This window comes from Humulus lupulus, chromosome 2, assembly GCF_963169125.1.
Source record: "Humulus lupulus chromosome 2, drHumLupu1.1, whole genome shotgun sequence".
Lineage (NCBI taxonomy): Eukaryota > Viridiplantae > Streptophyta > Magnoliopsida > Rosales > Cannabaceae > Humulus > Humulus lupulus.
Window position 1 is genome coordinate 30,854,625 of NC_084794.1, and position 22,678 is coordinate 30,877,302.

The window sequence follows — 22,678 nt, forward strand, 5'->3', positions numbered from 1 at the left end:
AGGTTTTAGGTCAAATAGTGTAATTAAGCCATAAACAGAGGAAAAACTTTAGAAATAATAATTTCCATAGAAAACCACAAAAGTTTTACACTTGGGATCCCAAAATACAGTTTAGAAACATTTACAATACATAAACTGAACCAAGTCGACTAACGACAAAATCTAGGATTATTTACAAACATCTCCCAAAAACCTCTGGCTGTGGCAGCCAGGTTGGCCTAACATGTACACGCCGCCTCACGGCTGCTATACTCATGGTTGGTTGGCCTTCTCTTTACCCTTACCTGCACCACAGAGCATCTGTGAGCCGAAGCCCAGCAAGAAAACCCACAAACAGATAACATATGCAACACATATAACAAGCATATAAGCAGGCCACCAGTGGGCTAAACACATACGACCTAGCCGTCCCAGGCGTTTACCAAGCCCTGGGTTCGCGGACCACGCCCTGAGGATATCCCAGGTATCCTTTTAGGGACTCGCCCTGGCAACTCGCACTCCACATGCTCAACGCTGCTCCCGGCCCCTTGCCGTTCTCAGCCTTGCACTCAACGTGCCCAACGCCATTCCCGGCCCTTGCCGACCATTCACAGGATAACATACATAGCATAGCAAGCAAATGCAGAATTCTAGCATATTCAGCTAAAGGGCTACGCCTCGCAGTTCTAACATATTGGGCTCGGCCTTGCATATCAATTCTATTCAAACACATTGGGCTCAGCCCTGCACACAAGCTCTATGGGAACAAGGGTTTTCTTACCTGAGTCCCAAGCTCTCCGAGCACAATCCTCTAACTTGAGCCTCACCGAAACCTTAGTCACAACACATTAACAATATCCATCCATCAATTTCGAATCCAATAAATAACTTCGAGCCATAACCCTAACCTTCGGGACCTTGAATTCTATCAATCTGGGCGATAAAATCCATCCCGGGCCTTAGCCATTGAGTTCCCAAGCCTAAACACCCTTAAAAACACAAATTGGCACTAAGATCCACAGCCCCACCCTCAAGAGCCGTGGCTAGCCTTAAAACAGAGGCTAGCACACCCCTGCAACACACACGGGCCGCGGCGCGCACACCAAGCGCCGCGACGCGCATGAACTTCTCGTCCTCCCATGGCCGCGCGAGCACACGGGCCGCGGTGCGCCCCTCCTAGGGTCGCGGCCCTCACCTCTGAACCCAGAATTCTTCACCAATTTCCTATATTTCCTCAAGCCAATTGACCCTAGAACTTAGCTAGCGATCCCTGATAATTAACACAACATACCAGCTCAATATCAACATCAAAAACCCATTAAAATCTGCTCCAAAACTCAACTAAAACACTCAAGAACAATCCAAACTTAACTAACATGCAAACTCTAACAAACCAGCTGCAATTCTACACATAAGCTTTATAATTAAAGCTTACCCCTTGCTGAATTAAACCTTTGAACCAGCCCTTTATGCTCCAAGCTCCAAGCTCCCTAAATTCCCAGCTGAACTCCTTAGACCTTACTCTTGATTCCACCAAGGATTCTCCCAATCTTCAAATGGAGAGAAGAAGAAAGACCACCTCAAGAGAGAGAAAAGGGAAAGAGTCATTTTCTGAATGCTCTACACAATTCTAAGTTTTGTTTTACTTAACTTAAGTCTATGTGGTTACCTCAAGGCTCGGGGTACCAAAACGTCCCCAAGGGCAAAATGGTAAATTTTCCCAATGTCCCCTCCTAGACATTCTATCCTCAAATATATCTCCAAATATTTATTTTCATAACCCGATAATCCCATAACACCTAGTACCCAAACTACCCCTCGACTCGCCCCGAGTCGGATTCTCAACCCCGTTGTGACTCTTTGGCTAACCGCTCACCAGGACTGTCTCGGACCGTGCTGCACAGACATATCACATATATATAACATTTATCACATTTATACCCCTAATATCCAGACGGGGTCCACATGCACATTTAACTCAACTAAACATGCATCATAATCATATATTCACATAAATCCACATATAAACATATTAGATCATTTATTGCCCTCCAGGCACACTAATCAAGGCCCTAAGCCCGATTAGCAAATTCGGGTCATTACAATGGGCGACATATATGTTACCAATAATCCAAAGTAACCGACCTCGTTGATAGGTTAATTTTATTTTTTACCTCTTTCTTCATACATAAATGCAATATTTGTTAATTTTGAATATGTCTAACAAATATTGTATTTCTTGTATATGTCTAACAAAGTTTGTGTTTCTTGCATATTTTTATTTTATTAATTATGGCAATTTTAATTTAAATTGATATTAAATTGATTTCAATTTAATTAATTATTAAATTAATATTAAAATAATTTCAATTTAATTAATATTAAATCAAATTTAAATAATATTAATTATAAATTTATTTAAATTTTTTTTTAAATGTGGGAGACTTTCAATGTCTCCTATTGGGAGAGGTGAGACCTATACCTACAATGACCCCGCCTACAACGTCTTCCCAATTGGGAGACATTGTCGACTTTCAACCTCTCCCAAATAAAATCATAAAATCCTTATTTTGTTGTAGTGTTATTTTGAGTAAGTGAAAGATATTGACTGTGTGAGGATTTTTATTTTGAATTACATTACTGATGGTGAGGACTATTTCTATTCACATTGCATCATTTCCTTTTTCAGATTTAAAAAAAAAATAAATAAATAAAAAAGCACACTGGTTCATCTTTCTTAATGGTTTCTACAAGCAGTGCAACCTATACCCATTCTACTATTCTCTAGAGATGATGGACATTAGCAAGCAGTCTCCGGACACGGACGAGAATGCAATCATCTCGTGTGTTGTGAATAAGAAGACCCATAAACCCCCACCTATTCGCCATCCATCGTCAAAGAAATTTAAGGTGGATGTGGTGTTGGATGTCGTTTCTGACTCACGATGACGATGAGATCTTGGAGACTCCATTGTTAAATATATGTTTGATTTTTTTGTTACAAAATCAAACCGTTTCATTTATTTTTTGTATGGTGTTCAATGTTTAGTCATTTTAGTTGATGAAATTCTGTAATATTAATTAAATTATTTAGACCGATTCCAGCGTTGTAAATACAACTGATACGAATGTTAAGACAGAAACAGAAAAACAGATAAAAATAAGCACACGAGAATTTTTACGTGGTTCATAAATTCTTTTGAAAAACCTACATCCACGGGTTACGCCCAAAGAATAAACTAATTAGTAAAGAAATAATGTATACAAAAGCATTGACTTAAACAATGTAAGACTCACTCTTAAACTCAATACTACAAAAAATGACATTTGTGTCAGCTTCTAATTGTCACAATTGAGTTTTTGCGTCAGTTTTATATGTGACGCGGAATCCCATGACGCAAACCAGACTAACATTTGAGGCATTTGCGTCAGTGGGGAATTGCCAAAAATCTGGCATTTGTAACAGTTAGACACTGACGCAAATGCTACATTAAAAAAAATGCTGCGCAAATACTGACCCAGCTCCCAGCCAGCCACCCGATGCAACCCCTGCCCCTAGCCACCCTCTCGACTGCCGTGACCCCAGCCACTCCCACGATCCCCGACGACCATCGCGACCACCACCAAGCGTCTCCTGCAAAACGAAACCCAAGCAGAGAAAAAAAAGAAACAAACCCCAACCCCCATCAAGAATAAAAAATCTAAAAAAAAATCATGTATAAGGTTCATAAAACATATTATATTCATCAATTTAACTTTAAATATGAAAAAAAAATGAAAAAAACTCACTAAAATGGGTCAAGAAAGTCGGAGGCGCCGCTGGTGTGGAGGGTTTTCGTGTAGAGATTTTTTTTAGAAGTTTTTAGGTCAAATGGAAATTGGGGACGAAGCTGTGCATTATTGGGGTCTGACAACGTTTGCGTCAGTGCCTAACTGACGCTAACAGAAGGTTTGCGTCAGTGGGGCACTGACGCAAACGTCTAAGTAAAAAACGTGCGTTTTACTTAGATGTTGGCGTCAGTACCCCACTGACGCAAACCTTTCGTTAGCGCCAGTTAGGCACTGACACTAATGTCCCCGTTAACAACGTCATATTGCCACTGACGCAAATTTTCCTCATTAACCCCATAAGTGTTAGTACTGACGCAAATGCCCTTGCATTTGTGGTAGTGCCGAACTGACACAAATGCTAATTCTCGGTCTTTGACTGACGCGTTTGATTGACACAAAATGAGCATTTTGGTATAGTGACTATTGTCGCAATCTTGTTGTACTCTTCTCTACGAATCAGGTTTTGATGAAACACTGATTCTCTTGAAATCACTTCAAAGAATAGCGAGTGGTCTCTTCCTTCCGAAGTGAGACTTTGATGAAATCTTCTCCCAAAGATCCTTAGAAACACATTCACAAGAGATACCACCCGTTACAAGGAACAAGATAGATATATGGACAAGTGCACTCGATACACACACAAAGATTAAGGTGAACAACTTAATCTTTACAAAAAAATAATCCTAAAAAATAACAAGTGTTTACAAAAACAAAATGGAGGAGGTGATTTTTCCAAAGGCCTTGGCAATGTATTTATAGTAGAGAAAAACGTCAAAGGTCAGCTCTTTTGAAATCTTGCAATTAATACAAGAATATTTGCAAATTTCTTTGATTAAAAAAATTTGTCACCCCAGGTGATTCTGTTTCGACGAAACAGGAAACTGCTGAGTCAATATGAAAATCAGTCTTAGCTAGCTGTAATGAATTTGATCATTTTTTCTTGACCATATTTATTTTCGAATCTTTCTTATCCAGAATAACTAAATCCCTGAAAAATACTCCGTCAGAATAAATCAAATAAATTATCATTATCACAAGATAATATATTTGACTTTCCAATGGCTCTTGCTATCTATTTATAATTGTTCGTTCTGAAGAGACTCTCTTGCAATTGAGCAATAAATAAATGATTTGCAAATTTTCTTTATACAGAAACAATTTGCCATTCTGTTTGATTCTGTTTCGACAGGTTAAGCATCCAACTGGCTGTTTCTGTACCTGGGCAGAATTAAGTCCAAATTCATTTGAAAAAATAAATCACATTCATATCAATTGTTATCCTGAAAATATGTGATTTAATCTGCACGAAATCAACATGATAAGTTCATATCTTCAAGAATTTTAATTACTATATTAATAATTATTTTAGATAGAGATAAGAGTTAAAATTTTGACAACTCAGCAATGAGCCATACATAATTTTTACAGCACCTAAAATCGAGTTTTAATTCACAGAAATCACCAGTAAATAAAATAAATGGTCTATAAAAATATTTGCCAAATAAGACTTTTACATTTGATTTATGTTCTTGTAGACAAATTTTTTTTTTCATTTTTGGTTGAGAGATTTAGGGGTATTTTAGGCGTAAAACTACGTCTATCTTTTTTATTTTGAAATAAACATTGATGTTATTTGACATTAGAAATGAGTGGTTTTCAAGCATCATTTTTAGAACACTTTTAATTTGAATATTAATTTCTTATATTCAGGGGAAGTTTATGTTTAACTTTTAAGATTTTGAAAAATATATATATTGTTGTTAATTAGTTTATTATGTTGAGTCTTATTAAAAGTATGTTTTAGTACATTAAACTAGATTGTTTATTATTTAGTTTATTAGAGAGGTCTGATTATTATATTATACTGGACTGTTTATTATAGGGAAATTTGACTTTTTATGCTTAATATGGGGTTGTAATTCAAAAATATGCTAGGCATTTTTATCATTACAAAATAATGCCAATTCATTTTTGGATACCCAAAATACCCCTAAAAACATCTGTCTCCTCTCTTCCCTCCTCCTCTCTTCCTTCTTCTTGTTTCTTCCTCACTCTCTTTCACTCACCTCACCTCACACCACCACTAAGAGCACCGCGGTAGAACCTCATCGAGCAAGGGACCGCCACTAAGAAAGCCATTTGTAGAGGGGATCAAGACCAAAGTAAGGGTTGAGAAATCTTGGAGAAAAATTTAATGGGTAAGCAATTTTTTCTTAAATACTTGGATTAGTGATGTTTCCTTTAAAAATTTTGGGCATTTCAAATAGATCTGAGCAATATTTGCACATTTTTTTGGGTTTTTTCTGGTTTTTTGTCGATCTGCATTTTCTGGGAATTTTCTGGGTTTGGGTTGTGCTCGATGGGTGCTCTATGCCTGCTCGATGCAGGCTCGATGGCACATCGATTTTTAGAGTTGCATGTTCTGCTTGATGGTTACTCGATACCTACTCGGTGGTAATGTGCATTATCACTATTTCATGCATGCTCGATGTCTGCTCGATGCAGGATCGATGGCACATCAATTTTAGGGTTGCATGTTCTGCTCGATGGCTACGCGATACCTACTTGATGGGTACTCGATGGTAATGTGCATTATCAATATTTCATGCATGCTCGAAGGTTGCTCGATGCAGGCTCGATGGAACATCAATTTTTATGGTTGAATGTTGTGCTCGATGGTTACTCGATACCTAGTCGATGGGTACTCGATGGTAATGCGCATTCTCACTATTTCATTCATGCTCGATGGATGCTCGATGCAAGCTCGATGGCACATCATTTTTTATGTTGCATGTTGTGCTCGATGGTTACTCGATACCTACTCGATGCAAGCTCGATGGTAATGTGTATTCTCACTATTTCGTGCGTTGCTCGATGGAGGCTCGATGGTCATGTTTTTCAGCATCGTTAAAATACCATTTCCTACCATCTGTTTTTCAGCTAATTGTATTTGTGTTTTTTTATTTCAGGTTCTACTATTTACGTATTTATTTCTTACAACGGTGTTTGGGAAATGCATGGTAGGAAATGGTATTTTAAGGATGCTGAAGGTGAAGTGATACCAGTAAAGAATGATGTCACTTACTTGCAACTACTTGACATACTGCACGAGACATTTCAGGTGGATAGAGAGGTGTATGAATTGAAACTCGAGGTGCCATACGTATGCGGCGACCAACCATTTGCACCGGTTCAATTGAAGAATGATCGTCAAGTTCGTGTATTCTTAGGAATAAGCTTGAAAGAACGGGTAGTCTTATGTGTGACTCCAGTTAAGAAGAATGTCATATTAGATCCTTCTCCTAGTGTGAACAAAAAAGACACGACCAGTGTCGATCCATCTCCTGCAAGTAGCAGTTACAAGCATCTTAGCGAGGTGGGCACTTTTGTTCCAGTTACTGATCCGATGGCTACTATTTAGCTTGATATACCACAAGGAGGTCCCACAGGTGTGCTTGAGGCATATGAGTACGATCCCTATGTGAATGATGATCTAGTTGGTAATTGCTTTGAAGATAATGATGATGGTTCCTAGGATGACTTGTATTATAGTGCAGATGTTTCAAATGAGGAGTTAGACATTTCCCAAGCCCAACAAGTAGAAGAAGAGTCAGGACTGCCTCTTGCACAGGCACACCTCCCAACTCAAGGATGCCGAGCACCTGCTCGAAGCAGTAATCAACCTGCTGGGACAGAAGATAACACTAGGTGGAGGGAGACAATTGTATCAAGAGAAGATCACACCAGATGGAGTGCCCCAATGTTTACAAAAGAAGATATTGAGGCATCTGCTATAACCCATTCCTCATCATCTGGTGGACCAATGGGAGAAATATATGTTGGGAAGACTTTTGAGGACAAGATTGATTTAAAAACCAAAGTTGCTCTATTTGCAATGAAGAATAACTTTGAGTATATGGTGAAAAAGTCTGGTACTGACGTGTGGTATATCACATGCAAAGATCCTGACTATTGTTGGAGACTGAGAGGGAAAAAACAACCAATGTCCCCCATGTTTGAGATCATGGTATACAAGAGCGTACACACATGCTCACTATAAGTGCGACAAAAAGGTCATCGTCAAGCTGCACCGTGGGTCATTGGACACCTCATAAAGAACAAATACGCAGTTGATGGGACCAGTTACATGGAAAATAGCATAAAGGAGGATATGAAGAAAAATTTTGGTATTGATATGAGTTATGAAAAGGCATGGAGATGTAGAGAGAAGGCACTTACATATGTTAGGGGGACATATGAGGATTCGTATGGAAAGTTGCCATCCTACTTGCACATGTTGCAGCAAAAGAATCCAGGTACAATTACTGATTTTTTCACTGAAGATGGTCGTTTCCAATATTGCTTCTTTGCCCTTGGAGTTTGTAGGAGGGGATTCAGATTTTGTCGTCCTGTGATATGTGTGGATGGCATGCTCTTGAAGAATAAGTACGGTGGCCACATGCTATGTGCCGTTGCTTTGGATGCGAATAGTCATTTATATCCAATTGCGTTCGGGTTGGTGGATAGTGAGAACCACAACTTGTGGAAATATTTCATGACGAAGTTGAAGGAAGCCATTGGGGACGTTGATGACTTGGCTTTCGTGTCAGATAGGCATACGAGTATTATTCATGCTCTAGAGGCTGTATTTCCTGATGCCTACCACGGCGCATGCTACCATCACATCAGTATGAATGTGAAAGCCAAGTTCAAGACTGATCACCGTCACAGTGAGATGTGGGCAGCAGCCTATGCATGGGGAAGACCGAATTTCTAAAGCATTTTGAAAATATTAAGCGAATGGATCCTCCTATAGATGCCTATTTGGAAGGAATTGGTTTCGATAAGTGGTCTCGTCCTTTCTTTCATGGAAAACGATACAATATAATGACAAGCAACTACGCTGAAAGCTTCAACAACAAGACCAAGGATGCAAGAACCTTTCCAGTTACAATTTTTTTAGAATTCATTCAGTTCACACTACAGTCTTGGTTTTCTGAATGACGTAGTGTGACAGAGAAGACTACCACCAAATTATCCACCCTGATGGAGGCAGATGTATCGAACAATGCTGACAAAGGAAGGTTCATGAATGTCTACGCCCTTGGTCAATTCGAGTTTCATGTAACTGGTGCAGACAGTGATGCTGAGGTGACTTTGATGACGAAATCATGCTCATGTGGGGTATTCCAGCTCATAGGCACACCTTGTCCCCATGCAGCTGCAGCAGCTATAAAGCGTGGAGTGAACCTTTACTCTTTCTGTTCACCGTTTTACACCATTGAGTCATGGAGGAATTCGTACAAAGAAACCATTTACCCAACTGGTAACGAGGATGACTGGATACTTCCAGATGACATTAAGAATATGGTAGTTGGTGTACCCATAGAGAAACAACAAGTTGGTCGGCCAAAAAAGCCAAAGCTAGGAAGACCAAGGACAAACCGTTGGCCATCTGGCGGGGAAAAACCAGTTACAATGCGTAAGTGCAGTAGATGTGGTGGTCGTGGCCACAACAAGTCCTCATGCAAAGCTCGGCTTTGAGTTTATTTTTTGTTGTATTTTATTTAAACTTGAAGTTGAAGGTTATTTTTCGTTTTCTTTTTTTATTGTCGTTTTCTTTTTTTATTGTCGTTAATGAATTTTGGTCGTTAATTGTCGTTAATAAAAATATGTTCGACTCAAATTTTTTTTCTTAATAATCTAGATTTTAAGCAAATAAATATAACAAGAAGAAAATGTTCAATGTCTAACATTCTGATACCATAAGTCAACTGTCCATTTTTTTCTGAACAACTCCATGTTGTCATCGCAGATCGTGTGAAGTGGTAGCCTACCCAATAAGTGTTCGATGTGCTTGATGGCGTACACACCACAATCTCCACTGTGAACGAAACATATTTTGCATTAGTAACAAAATCAACATAGAATTTAATTTAAAAAACTTGAATAAAAACTAGAATTTTGATTACCTGACTTTGGTTTGGGGTACTGAATCAACTAGCATGCGGTGCACATTGAACTCTTTGCATCTTTTAGCTCCAGGTGGAATCGTCAACCGAGGGTCGTCCTTGAAAAGTTGTGACTGCAATAACAACGATGGGAAGAAAGTAGACCATGACTTCATAAACGATTGCAGTTGTTTATCACTTATCACTGTCACGTCCGAATCATAAACATTCAGAGTCCAAGTAGAAATGGAGGCTTCAACTGCAAACCAATGCGCTTGAAGGTAGTTCTGGCACCAATATACAGTGTCTACTCCCTTCCACGATGCCAGAAATTGATTGTCAATTCCCGTAATCATTGATATCACATCTGAATCCCACAAAAACCTTTTCTTATCCGCTTCCTTGGCATTTTGATATGCATCATAATGGGCCGGTACCACTTGTGAGAACATAATATTCATCACAACAGCATCTTGCTGATACACCCCGGGATAGAACTGTCGATGCCTACGTAGCATATGCTTGGCCGCATCAATATGCTGCAAAAATGATAGGAAAGCAATTAATCAGCCTATCGAAACCCCTATAAACCCCATCGAACCACTATCGAACCCCATGAACCCAAACCACCTGCCTATCGAACCCCCATCGAACCCCATGAACCCAAACCATCTGCCTATCGAACCCCCATCGAACCACTATCAAAACCCATATTGAACCCCAATCGAACCCCATGAACCCAAACCATCTGCCTATCGAACCCCCATCGAACCACTATCGAAACCCTTATCGAACCACTATCGAACCCCTATCGAACCCCATCGAACCCCAATCAAACCCATGAACCCAAACCATCTACCTATCGAACCCCCATCGAACCACTATCGAAACCCCTATTGAACCCCACTGTTTATACCAGATAACAGATATTAATAAAATTAATAAAATTACTTACCCCATCATCGATCAAAAACTGTGGTGTCTTCATCGTCAGAAACCAACTTGGACCATACACACCAGTTTGGACATCCCTCTTCGTCTTGTTCAGAATATCTCCAAGCAACCACTTGCCGACCATCCTGTATTGTGTAGCAAATGGCTTCTTTAGAGGGTCGAGGACTAATGGCACGTCATCAATCGCATCCAAACGAGCTTTCTTTCTGGTTGGGTTGGTGTATTCTTCAAATTTCTTAGGTTTGCGTCTTTTCCTCTTGGCCAATTCAAACTCTACACTAGCAACATCCCCAGGTTCTATAATAGCAACACCTGGGGTCTTAGGATTTGCTGTGAGTACTATCGGGGGAGGAGTGCCTATGTCATGTGAGACAAAATCATCTGGGAGGTCAAGTGAGTTGGAATCAGAATCATTTGGAAGATCTTGTACGAATGTCAAGATCTTATTGACAGCATCCATGATGACCGCCTGGTTCTTTAGGATGGTATCTTGACGACTCACGACTCTCTCCAACCTCTCCAACACCTCTCGTAAATCGGGTTGATCAGGACTGGGGTGTACCGATGGGGCTGGGGCCGAGGGTGTGGGGCTGATGGGGACTGGGGTATCCTCATCATCAGGGCCATCAACAAAAATATTGGCTGCCTTCGCAACCTCAGCAGCTATCTCCGCCACCTTCTCAAAATCAGTGGGAGTTTCTACCTCTTCTTCTTGGCCTAACCCGGGATACAAGGGAGCATCACCCTCTATCAGAGCGCTATAATAATCTATCTCCGAAGGCTGGGGCTTCAACATGGACAACAAAATCAACTGCATCAAATACAAAGCATTAAGTTAGTTTGAAACCACCAAAGAATACTCTATTTTGACATAATATAGCAAAACTCACACTCGTTTTCTTGAACATCGGTGCAAGGTCGGCCTTCAAAATAGGACGCTCCTTATTGCTTGACTAACTCAACATCCTCAAAAACTGGTTTCCATGGTTAATACCATACTCTCGTGCAAACTGCTGGATGGCTTCGTATGCCCAATATTGCAATGCATGGACATAACCATACAAACTGTATTTTGCTTCTTTCTGTTTCCCCTTAACTTCCTTCTTCTTCTCATAGTTCCTCTTCTGATGATGCATGTCTTTTTTACATGAATCCATAAGCTTATTAAAAGACACCTTCCCCCATGGGTAAGTAAAGAAGTACTCAATGTCCTCCACCATCTTTAGCGAATCTATCCAGACATTTAACTTGCCCTCTCGTGCAAGTAAAACCCCCTCAACAAAGAAACATAGGCCCAACTTGTAGACATCTTCAACTACAGTGCAGTTTTTTAAAGCAGACTCCAAATGCATTATCTTCACTGTTTCTTCATCATTAAAGTACTCCTTGATTAAGCGGTCACTAGTCAAGTGTTTCTTCAAATCAGTCTCAGATGGCCCTGAATTGAAGTTCAACCCTGTAACCAAAGCAAACTCGCCTCTACCAAATCTACAGGGTCTAGATCCCAAATGTAAATGCAACTCATCCTCTTTGATGCACTGGATCTTGTGCAACATTAATTGATGTATGAGAGATGCAGAGAAGTCTAACTTCTCAGCCATGAAAAATTGTTTGAAAGGGGATTCCTTCACCCTTTCTATTAACCTGAGCTCCTCAAACTTGTCCTTGATTGTTTTAAAGTAACCATTGCCCCTATATGTGACTCGTCCAGGAAAGTGATCTGTCAAGGGTAAAAGAAACTTCGGCATCTGCAAAAAACAAAGATAAAAATAATACAGTTAAACAAAGTCGCGTGAAAAATCCATCAATAAACATACATGCAACCATCGAACCCCTATCGAACCCTTGTCGAGTACCCACCGAACACCCATCGAACCCCTATCGAATAACCCTAGAGCATGCATCGAACCACCATCGAACCCAACATAAAACCCAATCCATCGAGCATGCATCGAACCCCCATCGAGCATGCATCTGATTTCTTAGGTTTAAACCTGGAACCCATAATGGGCCTACCCTATGGGTTCCCAATCGAGCATGCATCGAATGACCAGCGAGCATGCATCGAACACCCATCGAACCCCAATCGAGTACCCACAGAACACCCATCGAACCACTATCGAACAACGCTATAGCCTGCATCGAACCACCGTCGAACCCAACATAAAAACCACTCCATCGAGCATGCATCGAACCCCCATCGAGCATGCATCAAATCACAGAAGCATAAACCTTAAACCCCAAATGACCTAACCTATCGAACCCAATTAAGTGTGCATCGAACCCCTATCGAGTACCCATCAAGTATGCATCGAACCCTCTAAATGCCTACCCATCGATGCTCATCGAACCCCCCATCGAATAACATCGAACCCCCCATCGAACCATCGAGCAACATAAAAAAAACCAGGCAAAAACTCACAGTTGTCTTTCAACGTACCCATTCCAAAATACTCAAACAAATCATATCAATATGCTCAAAACAATTCGTAAACTATGCAATAAACGAAAAAAGTCACAACATTCACACAAAAAAAAAAAAAATACATATAATCATATATATACAATCGAGTATGCACATCTGAACACAATAGGGAGATCGACCTTAGTGGGTCAGGGACCGTTGAGGCGGAGGAGGGAGGTCTTGGGGAGGATGGAGGCAGAGGAGGGAGGTCTCGGGGAGGACTCAGAGTTGGGTTCAGTTCTCGAGGAATCGACGTCGTGCGTGTCTCGGGGAATCGACGGTTGTCGTGCGGTCTCGGTGGGCGGTCTCGGGCAGTCGGCTGTTGTCGTGCGGGGAGTCGGGGTCGACGTTGGTGGGGAGCGGAGGATCGACTTAGTGGTACTGTCCAAAAGAGAGAGAGGGAAACTGTAGAGTTCGAGAGAAAGAGAGAGGGAAAACTAAATAAACAAATGAGGGTATTTTGGGTATCTAAAATAAATTGGCATTATTTTATAATGATAAAAATGTCTAGCATTTTTTTGAATTACAACCCCATATTAAGCATAAAAAGTCAAGTTTCCCTTATTATATGAATCTGAATTATTGTTGTTTATTTTTTTAGATTAATAAAGTTGAATATTATTGTTTAGTTTTAGATTTTCAACAGGTTTGCTTATTTATTTATTTTATTCTGCATTAGTATTCTTTTTTTTTTCTTGATTCTGTTCTAGTTTCTTTTTTTATAATCAATTATATATATTTATATTATTTTAGTTTATTTATTTTCAAGTTGGATACCCTTGTTTATTTGTGTAATGCTTTTTTTTTTTTTTTAAGAAATCGTGGTAGCACAATTTATTAAGTGGTTTTCAAGTATCATTTTTATAAACACTTTTCTTTTTGGTCAAAATCTACCATATTAGATTAAGATTGCAAAAAAATATCATTACAAATGGGAGGATGGGTCTTTTCCATCCAACAAACCTCATCGTCTATCCTAAGGGCATGCTTAGCCCGTTCATGAGCCGCAACGTTAAAGTTGCGACTAATATGAGAAAGAGATGCCCATGGAGAGCTAGACAATAAAGCTTTTATGTCAGAAAAATAACCCTTGGTTCATTTTGGTACACCGTATTGTTACCCAAAGCTGAGACCAAAGACAAAGAATCAGAGAAGAATGCTTTTACTAGTAGACCAATATCTTGAGCACATCTTAATCCTACCAAAAGTGCAAGTGTCTCCGTCTGAAAATCCGGTAAAGAACCTGTATCACAAAAAACCAACTCCTATAAGAAACTTTTTAAAATAATATTATTAATAAATTGATTTATATGATTTGAATTATCTAACCAAAGGGGTGTCCCTTTGGTTAGACCCTACATGTCTTAGTAATGAGATCAAGTTAATTATGAACCTTGTAGTGGCATTGACAGAGTTGCCTTCATTTCCTTATTCATTGAGTATATGACTTCTCCCAAACCAACCATATTTGTATGGGCTAAGATTGCTGCATCTACATACAGTGTAAAATCATGAATTTCTATTTCTTCCCTCCTTTCTTTGAAATTGCTTCCTCTTGGACGTGTTTGTTCTGTTTGAATTTGTACATTCAGGATAACATCCCAATAAGAAGATAGCCAACCCATCACTTGTTGTGATGTTCTATTTTGCTGGCCATGATTTTTCTTGTTTCTTTCAAACCATACTATCCAAGCAACTATTAGCATCTTTTCAAATGCTTCTTTTTTCTAAGATTTCAGAGGCATATAGTAATGCACCTTTGAAAGAGATATCTTCCTTTTGGCATGTGAGGATGGCAAGGATTTGTCAACTGTCATAGCTAAATTGTATCCACTTTTTACTGAGTAGAATCCATGATTTTTGTAGTGCCAAAGCCACGAGTCAGCAAGTTCAAATGGACTAATTGGTATGGTTAGAATAAGCTGAGAGTTAGGGGAATTAAAACATTGTTGAATTATTCCTTTATTCCATATTCCTGACACTTCTATGAGTTCAGAGACTGTCATAGACTTGATTGTTCCTCTTGTAATTGGTAAAAAAGATGGTGGTTTTGGTATTCATGGATCGTTAAAAGCCCTTGTGTGAATTCCATTTCCTATTCGCATTCTTAACCCTTTGATAAGTAGGTCTTTGCCCCATAGAATACTTCGCCATATTAGAGACGGGTAATTACCTTCCCTAGAATCCAAAAAATTGCGACTTTAGAAATATCTGGCTTTCAACACTTGCGCAATAAGAGACTATGGATTCATTAGTATAAGCCAAGCTTGTTTAGCCAATAATGCTTGATTATATTGGATAAAATTTCTGAAACCTAAACCTCCCACCCTTTTTGGTAAACAAATCTTATGCCAAGCCCGCTAATGAATTTTCCTCTTAGATTGAAAAGATCCCCATCAATATTGTGCTAATAATCCCTTAATCTCATTACACAGTCCTTTCAGAATTCTAAAACATGACACTAAATATGTTGGCATTGATTGGATAACTGCTTTTAGAAGGTTTTCCTTTCCCGCTCGAGAGAATAGTTTTGTTTGCCAAGAGTGTAAACGTGTCCATATCTTGTCTTTTATTGTTTTGAATAACACTTTTTTATTTCTTCCTCCCATCATAGGTAAACCCAGATATGTTTCAATGTTATTGGTCATTTGCATGTCAAGGGACGAAACATATAGTGCTCAAACTTCCACATGGGTATTTGGAGAGAAGAATAGGAGGGACTTATTGAAGTTGATCATCTGTAACAAAAAACAAAGGAATTGTAAGTTCATGTCTTCTCAATCCTTTATTATAATTGTTAAAAAATGGCCTTACATAGTTATTGTTTACATTTACGTCATACCTGCCCTGAGCATTCTGAATAGAGGGAAAAAATTCTTTGAATTGTTGTCAAAGATCTTTTAGAAGCCTGTACAATAAGTATGCTATCGTCCCCGAAGAAAAGATGACTGATGGGAGGTGCATTCTTAGCTATTTTTTTTTACCTAGAATGTCTCTTTTGCTTTCTACTTAGCGTTGTAATGCTGAAAAGCCTTCTGCACAGATGATGAATAGATAGGGTGAGAGTGGTTCTCCTTGTCGTAGGCCTCGTTTAGGAGTCACTTCTCCATAAACCTGCCATTTATTTGAAAAGAATATCGAACTGAAGAGACACATTTTATTATCTTACAAACCCATTGTTGCTTGAAACCCAACTTTAGTAGCATTCTTTTCATTGAATATCCATTCTACTCTATCATAAAGCTTTACCCATGTCCAGTTTCATTGTTGCATAACTTTTTTCTACATTTTTGGCGTCTTAGGCTATGTAAGCATTCATATGCTATCAACACATTGTCTGTTATGAGTCTACCAGGAACAAAAGCAATTTGAGTGCCAATTATAATTGCTGGTAGAAAAAGTTTTAGTTTGTTTATTAAGACATTTGAAATAATCTTGTACAAGACATTACACAAACTAACAGGCCTGAATTTGCTGACAGAAACCGATTCCTTAACTTTTGGAATAAGAGTGATAAGTATAGAGTTTATTAAGGCCAAATCTACCTTTTCATTAAGACGATCCAATACAACTTTTGAAAATAGGGCCCCCACAATATCTCAATGTTGTTGATATAACTTAGCATTCATTCCATCAAGGCCTGGACTTTTATTGACAGACATAGAAAATACAGTGTCTCTTATCTTATTAAAGAGAAAGGTGTTACTAAAGATAGGTTCATCTCTTCTGTCACCATCGTCTGAATTGCCATAAGTAATTTGTAACACCCTGCTAATTAGGGTCCATTAACACGTGTGTTTAAATTAGTGCGGGACTCGCTAAACGAGTTATTTGGACTAAAACATGTGATTAAGCCACTAAGGGTTCGTGTATTAAAAATTTTGGTCAACGAATAAACATTTTCATTAAAAGAAAACTTTAGTCTTTACATGGGATCTCAAAATACAAGTTTAAAAATTTGTTTACAACTCAGGGATTACAAAATAAGCCGACCTAAGCAACAAAACAGGGTCCAACCCCAGTTCCCCTGCGATACCTCAGCCGTGGCGGTCGACCAGACTGCATATGTACACATCGCCCCTAACTCATGGCTGGCCAAGGTTCTCCTTACCCTTACGTGCACCACAAAGTGTTAGGGTTTTATGCCCTAATTAAAACTCAAATTCTTTGTAATCTCATTTTATTATCAATAAAAGAATAGGAATCATTTTTTGACTTAGTCAATCACTTTGCTCACATGTTTTATTTTCATGATTATTTATTTAATATAAACTTCTATTAAATCCCGAGCATATAGCTAATCGTATTTATAGTGACGTAATCACAGTGGAATATAAATATGATTATATGTTCAAAATAAGTTAGTCCTAAGATTAGTCAATGCATAGGATTTACACTACCTTGCCAATCTACGATATGATATTCTTACACATTGTAGTGTTATGTTCTTTCCAGAATATTAGTAAAGTAGATAAGATCGGATGAATTTGTTACATCGAACTGGACCGATATTGACAGTTGATATGGTAAGTAAACATACCGTTATTATCCATTATAGTCATATCATATAGTTGACCATAGGTCAATTAAATCTCAATTCTGAGTGGTTAGTATTCTAAGTGACTGTATTATTTGAGTTCTTTGACTTGTTCGTTACCAGCTTACCCTACGAACTAGCCCATACTTACATCTTGGAACTCGGTAGTATAATTGAGTGGGAGTGTTAATAATATATATGAACATCTATAGCTTCTGATGAAGAAGTGAAATGATGGTTTCCTTTTAGTTTGGTTCAAGGTGTTAAATGATAGAGATCTCATTTCAGTAATTAAATTAGTTTACTGAAATATCATTTTCAAGGAACTAAGTTTTTTAAGGATAAAATACAATGAGGGGTAAAACGGTATTTTAGTCCCATCTCATTGTAGACCGTCTATAGAGGATTGAGTGAAAATTATGGTTGTAACAATGGATAATTAATAGCATATCTATATTTGTTATAGAGTGTTCTATGAATTCAAGAGTGCAATTCCGAGTCTTTTGTGGAGTCACGAGGAATTAATAAGTTAGTAAATTTATTTATTAGATATATGATAACTTATTGGAGCTTGATTTCATAGGCCCATGGTCCCCACTGTACCTTGGATAAAATTATCTAGATAGATTAATTTAATTATCAATTAGAATTATCAAAGTTGACTAGGTCAATTTTGGATAGTTTCACAGAGTTATACAATTTTGAGAAGAAAAGAGAAATTATGGCAGATTTATTAATTAAGATAAATTTGTATCTAAATTAATAAATAAGTTTAAAGCAAGGTTCAAATTATAAATAATTAATTTGATAAATGATTTAAATAATTATTTAATTAATTAAATCAATAGAAAATAATACCGGCCTTGATTTTAAGTCCAATGGGCTTATAATCAAATAGGAAATTTCACGGGCCTAAAGCCCATGATAATTTTGACCTAGGGCTTTTAATTGGCTATTATTTTATTTATTTTTTAATTAAATAAATGATCTAATTGAGTCTATAAAAGGAATGTTAAGTGAGAGTTGAAATCAGATGACAACCACTAGTTTTCTGATAGGTTTTAGATTCTCTCTAAACATAAGTCATTTTCAAAGCCTTATTGTTCTTTTCTTTTCTTCTCTCTGTATCTATCTCATGTGTTTAAAATTTCGCACTCTAGTCTAGGTGATTCCAATGATACTTTGGAAGATTGTGAAGAAAATTAAAGATCGGTTCAGTTTCTTGGTAATACTCTGCGACAGAAACGAGACAAGGGTTAGAGAAACTGAGGGAATGACTCATTCATTCCGCTGTGTATAATGTAAGTATTCTTATCATTATTTCTCTTTGAATTCAATTTTAGAAACATGTTCTAGGTTATCTCATATTAATTTGTTTAATATTAGATCTACAAGAAAATAAATAAAGATCATGTATAAGTTTTCCCAATACAAAGCACCAAGCCAAAAGACTCATCAAGAAAACACATTAGCGAATTCAGATAGTCCATAGAATATAACAACATGCTCAACAGTAATAACTAGAACCAAGCATACACATGGTACAAGTAAGTGACCATAGGCTCATGCAAGTGCGTGTCGCACTCTCGTTCATTCCTAGGGCATGTGAGCCAGTCAAATGCATAATGCACTCCCGTTCATTCCAATGGCTTCCGAGCCAGTTAAGTGCATAATTCACTCCCGTTTGTTCCTATGGCATCCGAGCCAGTCAAGTGCATAACGCACTCCCATTTATTCCTATGGCATTCGAGCTAGTCAAGTGCATAACGCACTCCCGTTTATTCTTATGGCATCCAAGCCAGTCAAGTGCATAACGCACTCCCGGGGTGGCCTAGCCATAACGGCCTGCGCTCAACGCGCATAATGCTGATCGTGACTCATATGTCGAGCCTTACAAACCCTTGACTCATAAGTCAAGCCTTGTGCACCCTCGACTTATAAGTCGGCTTTGTAAACCCTCGACTAATAAGTCGGGCCTTGTAATCCCTCGGCTTATAAGTTGACCTTGTAAACCCTTGACTTATAAGTTGGGCCTTGTAAACCCCTCGACTCATAAGTCGAGCCCCTTTCAATCCCTTGGCTTATAAGCCGGGTGATAAGGTCATTTTTGTATTAATATCTGATAATTTTTTCCATGCTTAGATGGTGTTATGATAGCATTTTTAGTAGTTTTAACTTAGTTTTGTGACTCTGCAACATATTTTCTACATTGCATTTTATGATGATAAATCTGACATTTTGATGGCAAGTGTAGTTTATGAATCATAGGTTGAAAGAGACTTGCTGAGATGAGGTTAAAATGAAGTTTTAGGAGCATTCCAGGATTTCGAGATTAAAGTGGCAGAAGTGGCAGAAGTATACAAGCTCTCTAAGTTTGAGAATTGAAAAAAATTGAAAATAGGTCGTAGCCCATAAAATTCAGGCCGCAACACTTTAATTGGAATTGACGTTTCACATTTCATGTTCCAGACGGGCTGCTGCCCAGATTTTTCAGGCTGCTGCCTACTGTGAAGAAAAGTGAAATTGGGCCGCTGCCCAGATTTTTCAGGTCGTTGCCTACTGTGAAGAAAAGTTGAGTGGGCTGCTGCCCAGATTTTTCAGGTGGCGCCCTGCGTGGCCAGTTTTGCCTATATACTGTTTTAGGCCGCGACACGCATTTTCCAGGCCGCGGCACGCATTTTCCAGACCGCGACCTGTAACCTTGTTTTTAGATTTTTAATTACATTTTAAATATAATTTAAAGGAGACTATTAAATATTATTTGGGTTAATTTGAGATTCAGATTTTACTACGGTTTAGGAGAGAAAAAGACTTAGAAAGAGCTAGAGAGAAGACTACAACACTATTGTTCATCAATCTAGTTTCTTTTCTTCCCTTAATCTATTCAATCTTAATTATAATTATGTTTGTGATTATGATTGCTATTATGGAGTAGGTTCTTTTTAGGTTAAGGGTTAATTCAAAACCCAAGACATGAATTCTTGATTGTTGATAATGAGTATTATTCTTTAATTTCTTTCAATATTAAATTGTTTCTATTTTTCCAATTGAATGTTATGAATTTTGTGATTTCTTGTTAGGTGGCCAACTAATTAAGGTTTTACATTGTTCAATTGTCATCTTATAATTACTACTCACCTGATAGTTTAGAATTCTAAGTGTATGTGATAAATTGCAATTGATAGTAATGTCAAAAGAATTGTTGATTGTGATGAAAAATAGAACCTAGGTTAAATGAATTATATGCTTCATTAATTTATTGCCTAGATTAACTTGTCTCTATAGGACTTAATGCTTTACCTAAGTTAAATAGATTGTATGATTCATATACTTATTGCTTAGCTAAAAGAGTTAATTATTGAACGCTTCGCCTTGATTACTTGTAATAGGGAGACTGGGATAATTGTCTGCTTCAACGTTATTTGTGGGGTTAATAGTTTACTTGAGAAATTGGAATAATATTTATTATTAGTGATTGGGAATGATTGTTGAGGGTGGAGATTAACCTTTAACTGTTTCTTAATATCGTAGTATCAATCTTTATTTGCTTTTTAGTTTATGTTATTTAATTTTGAGTTCAAAATCTAAATCCCTTTTTAAGTCTTAGTGCTAATTATTGAATAATAAAGTGAACAATAGTCCTCGTGGGTTCAACTTGTGCATGCTATTATACAAAAATAATTGGAAGTATTGATAGAAAAATAATTGTTAAATTTGTTGTGGTATACGACACACATAAAAAAAAAATTGACGGTATAGTGTAACTTACAAGGTGACAGTTACTTATCATCCACAAGACAACGGGCAAGCAGAGGTTTCTAATTGTGAAATCAAATTGATTCTTGAGAAGATCGTAAATCCAAATCGGAAAGATTGGAGTACAAGGCTTGATGATGCCTTATGGGCTTATCGTACGACATATAAAACACCTATCGGTATGTCACCGTATCGGTTGGTGTATGGGAAGCCTTGCCATCTATCGGTAGAGCTGGAGCATAAGGCTTGGTGGGCTGTAAAGAAGTGCAACATGGACATGGTTGTTGTAGGACAACAACGAATGCTTCAATTGCATGAGCTAGAAGAAATACACAATGAAGAATATGAGAGCTCGAGAATCTACAAGGAGAAAACCAAAGCTTTTCATGACAAACATATTCTTCGAAAGAGTTTTGTGGAAGGTCAGAAAGTTCTCATGTATCACTCTCGCCTTAAACTTTTTCCTGGGAAGTTGAAGTCTCGATGGTTAGGTTCGTTCTCTGTCACCAAGGTTTTTCCTCATGGAGCGGTCGAAGTTGTAAGTTCAAGTACCAGAAAGTCATTCAACGTGAATGATCAAAGATTAAAGCCATATTACGAATCAATGGAGAAAGAACAAGCTGTGGTGATTCACCTCATTGACCCGATATATGTTGATGAATGAATCATTAAGTCGAGCTAGCGACGGTAAACTTAGCTACTTTGTAAATTAGTTTATTTTAATTATTTTTTCTTTAAGTTGAACATTTTTTTTATTTTTATTTTTGTTTTTGTTGTGGTAATTTTAGTTTAATTTTTGTAATTAAAACCGTGAAAACTGTGAAAAAAAATTTGAAAAAATTTGAAAAAAAAAGGAATCAAGCAGCGACACACCTTTCCTAGGCCGTGACCCTTTTCCGAAGAAAAGCTTCAGGAGGGTTGGTAGGCTGCGACACACATTTCCCAGGCCGCGACCTATGAGCGTGTTTTAGACGAAGGTGTCTTTTCAGGCTGCATCATACTTTTCCTAGCCCGCGACCCTTTTTCAAAAAAAAAAGCACCAGGTATTGTACGAGTCGTGGCACACATTTCCCAGGCCGCGACCCACGAAAGTTCTTTAAAAAAAAGGGAAGAAGCTTCAGGTATGTGCGCGGGCTGCGACATGCATTTCTCAGGCCGCGTCCCACGAATGTTTTTTTTTCAGAAAAATTTAAAAATAACAACCCA

The 22,678-nt window shown here is 38.1% G+C and overlaps 1 protein-coding gene across 1 annotated transcript; it reads left to right on the forward strand.

Annotated features, from left to right (window-relative positions):
- Positions 1 to 21,653: 21,653 nt before the first annotated feature.
- On the forward strand, positions 21,654 to 22,136 carry LOC133814105 (uncharacterized). Its single transcript, XM_062247107.1, has one exon. It carries the CDS (start codon positions 21,654 to 21,656, stop codon positions 22,134 to 22,136), a length of 483 nt encoding a protein of 160 aa, XP_062103091.1.
- The last annotated feature ends 542 nt before the right edge of the window (positions 22,137 to 22,678 follow it).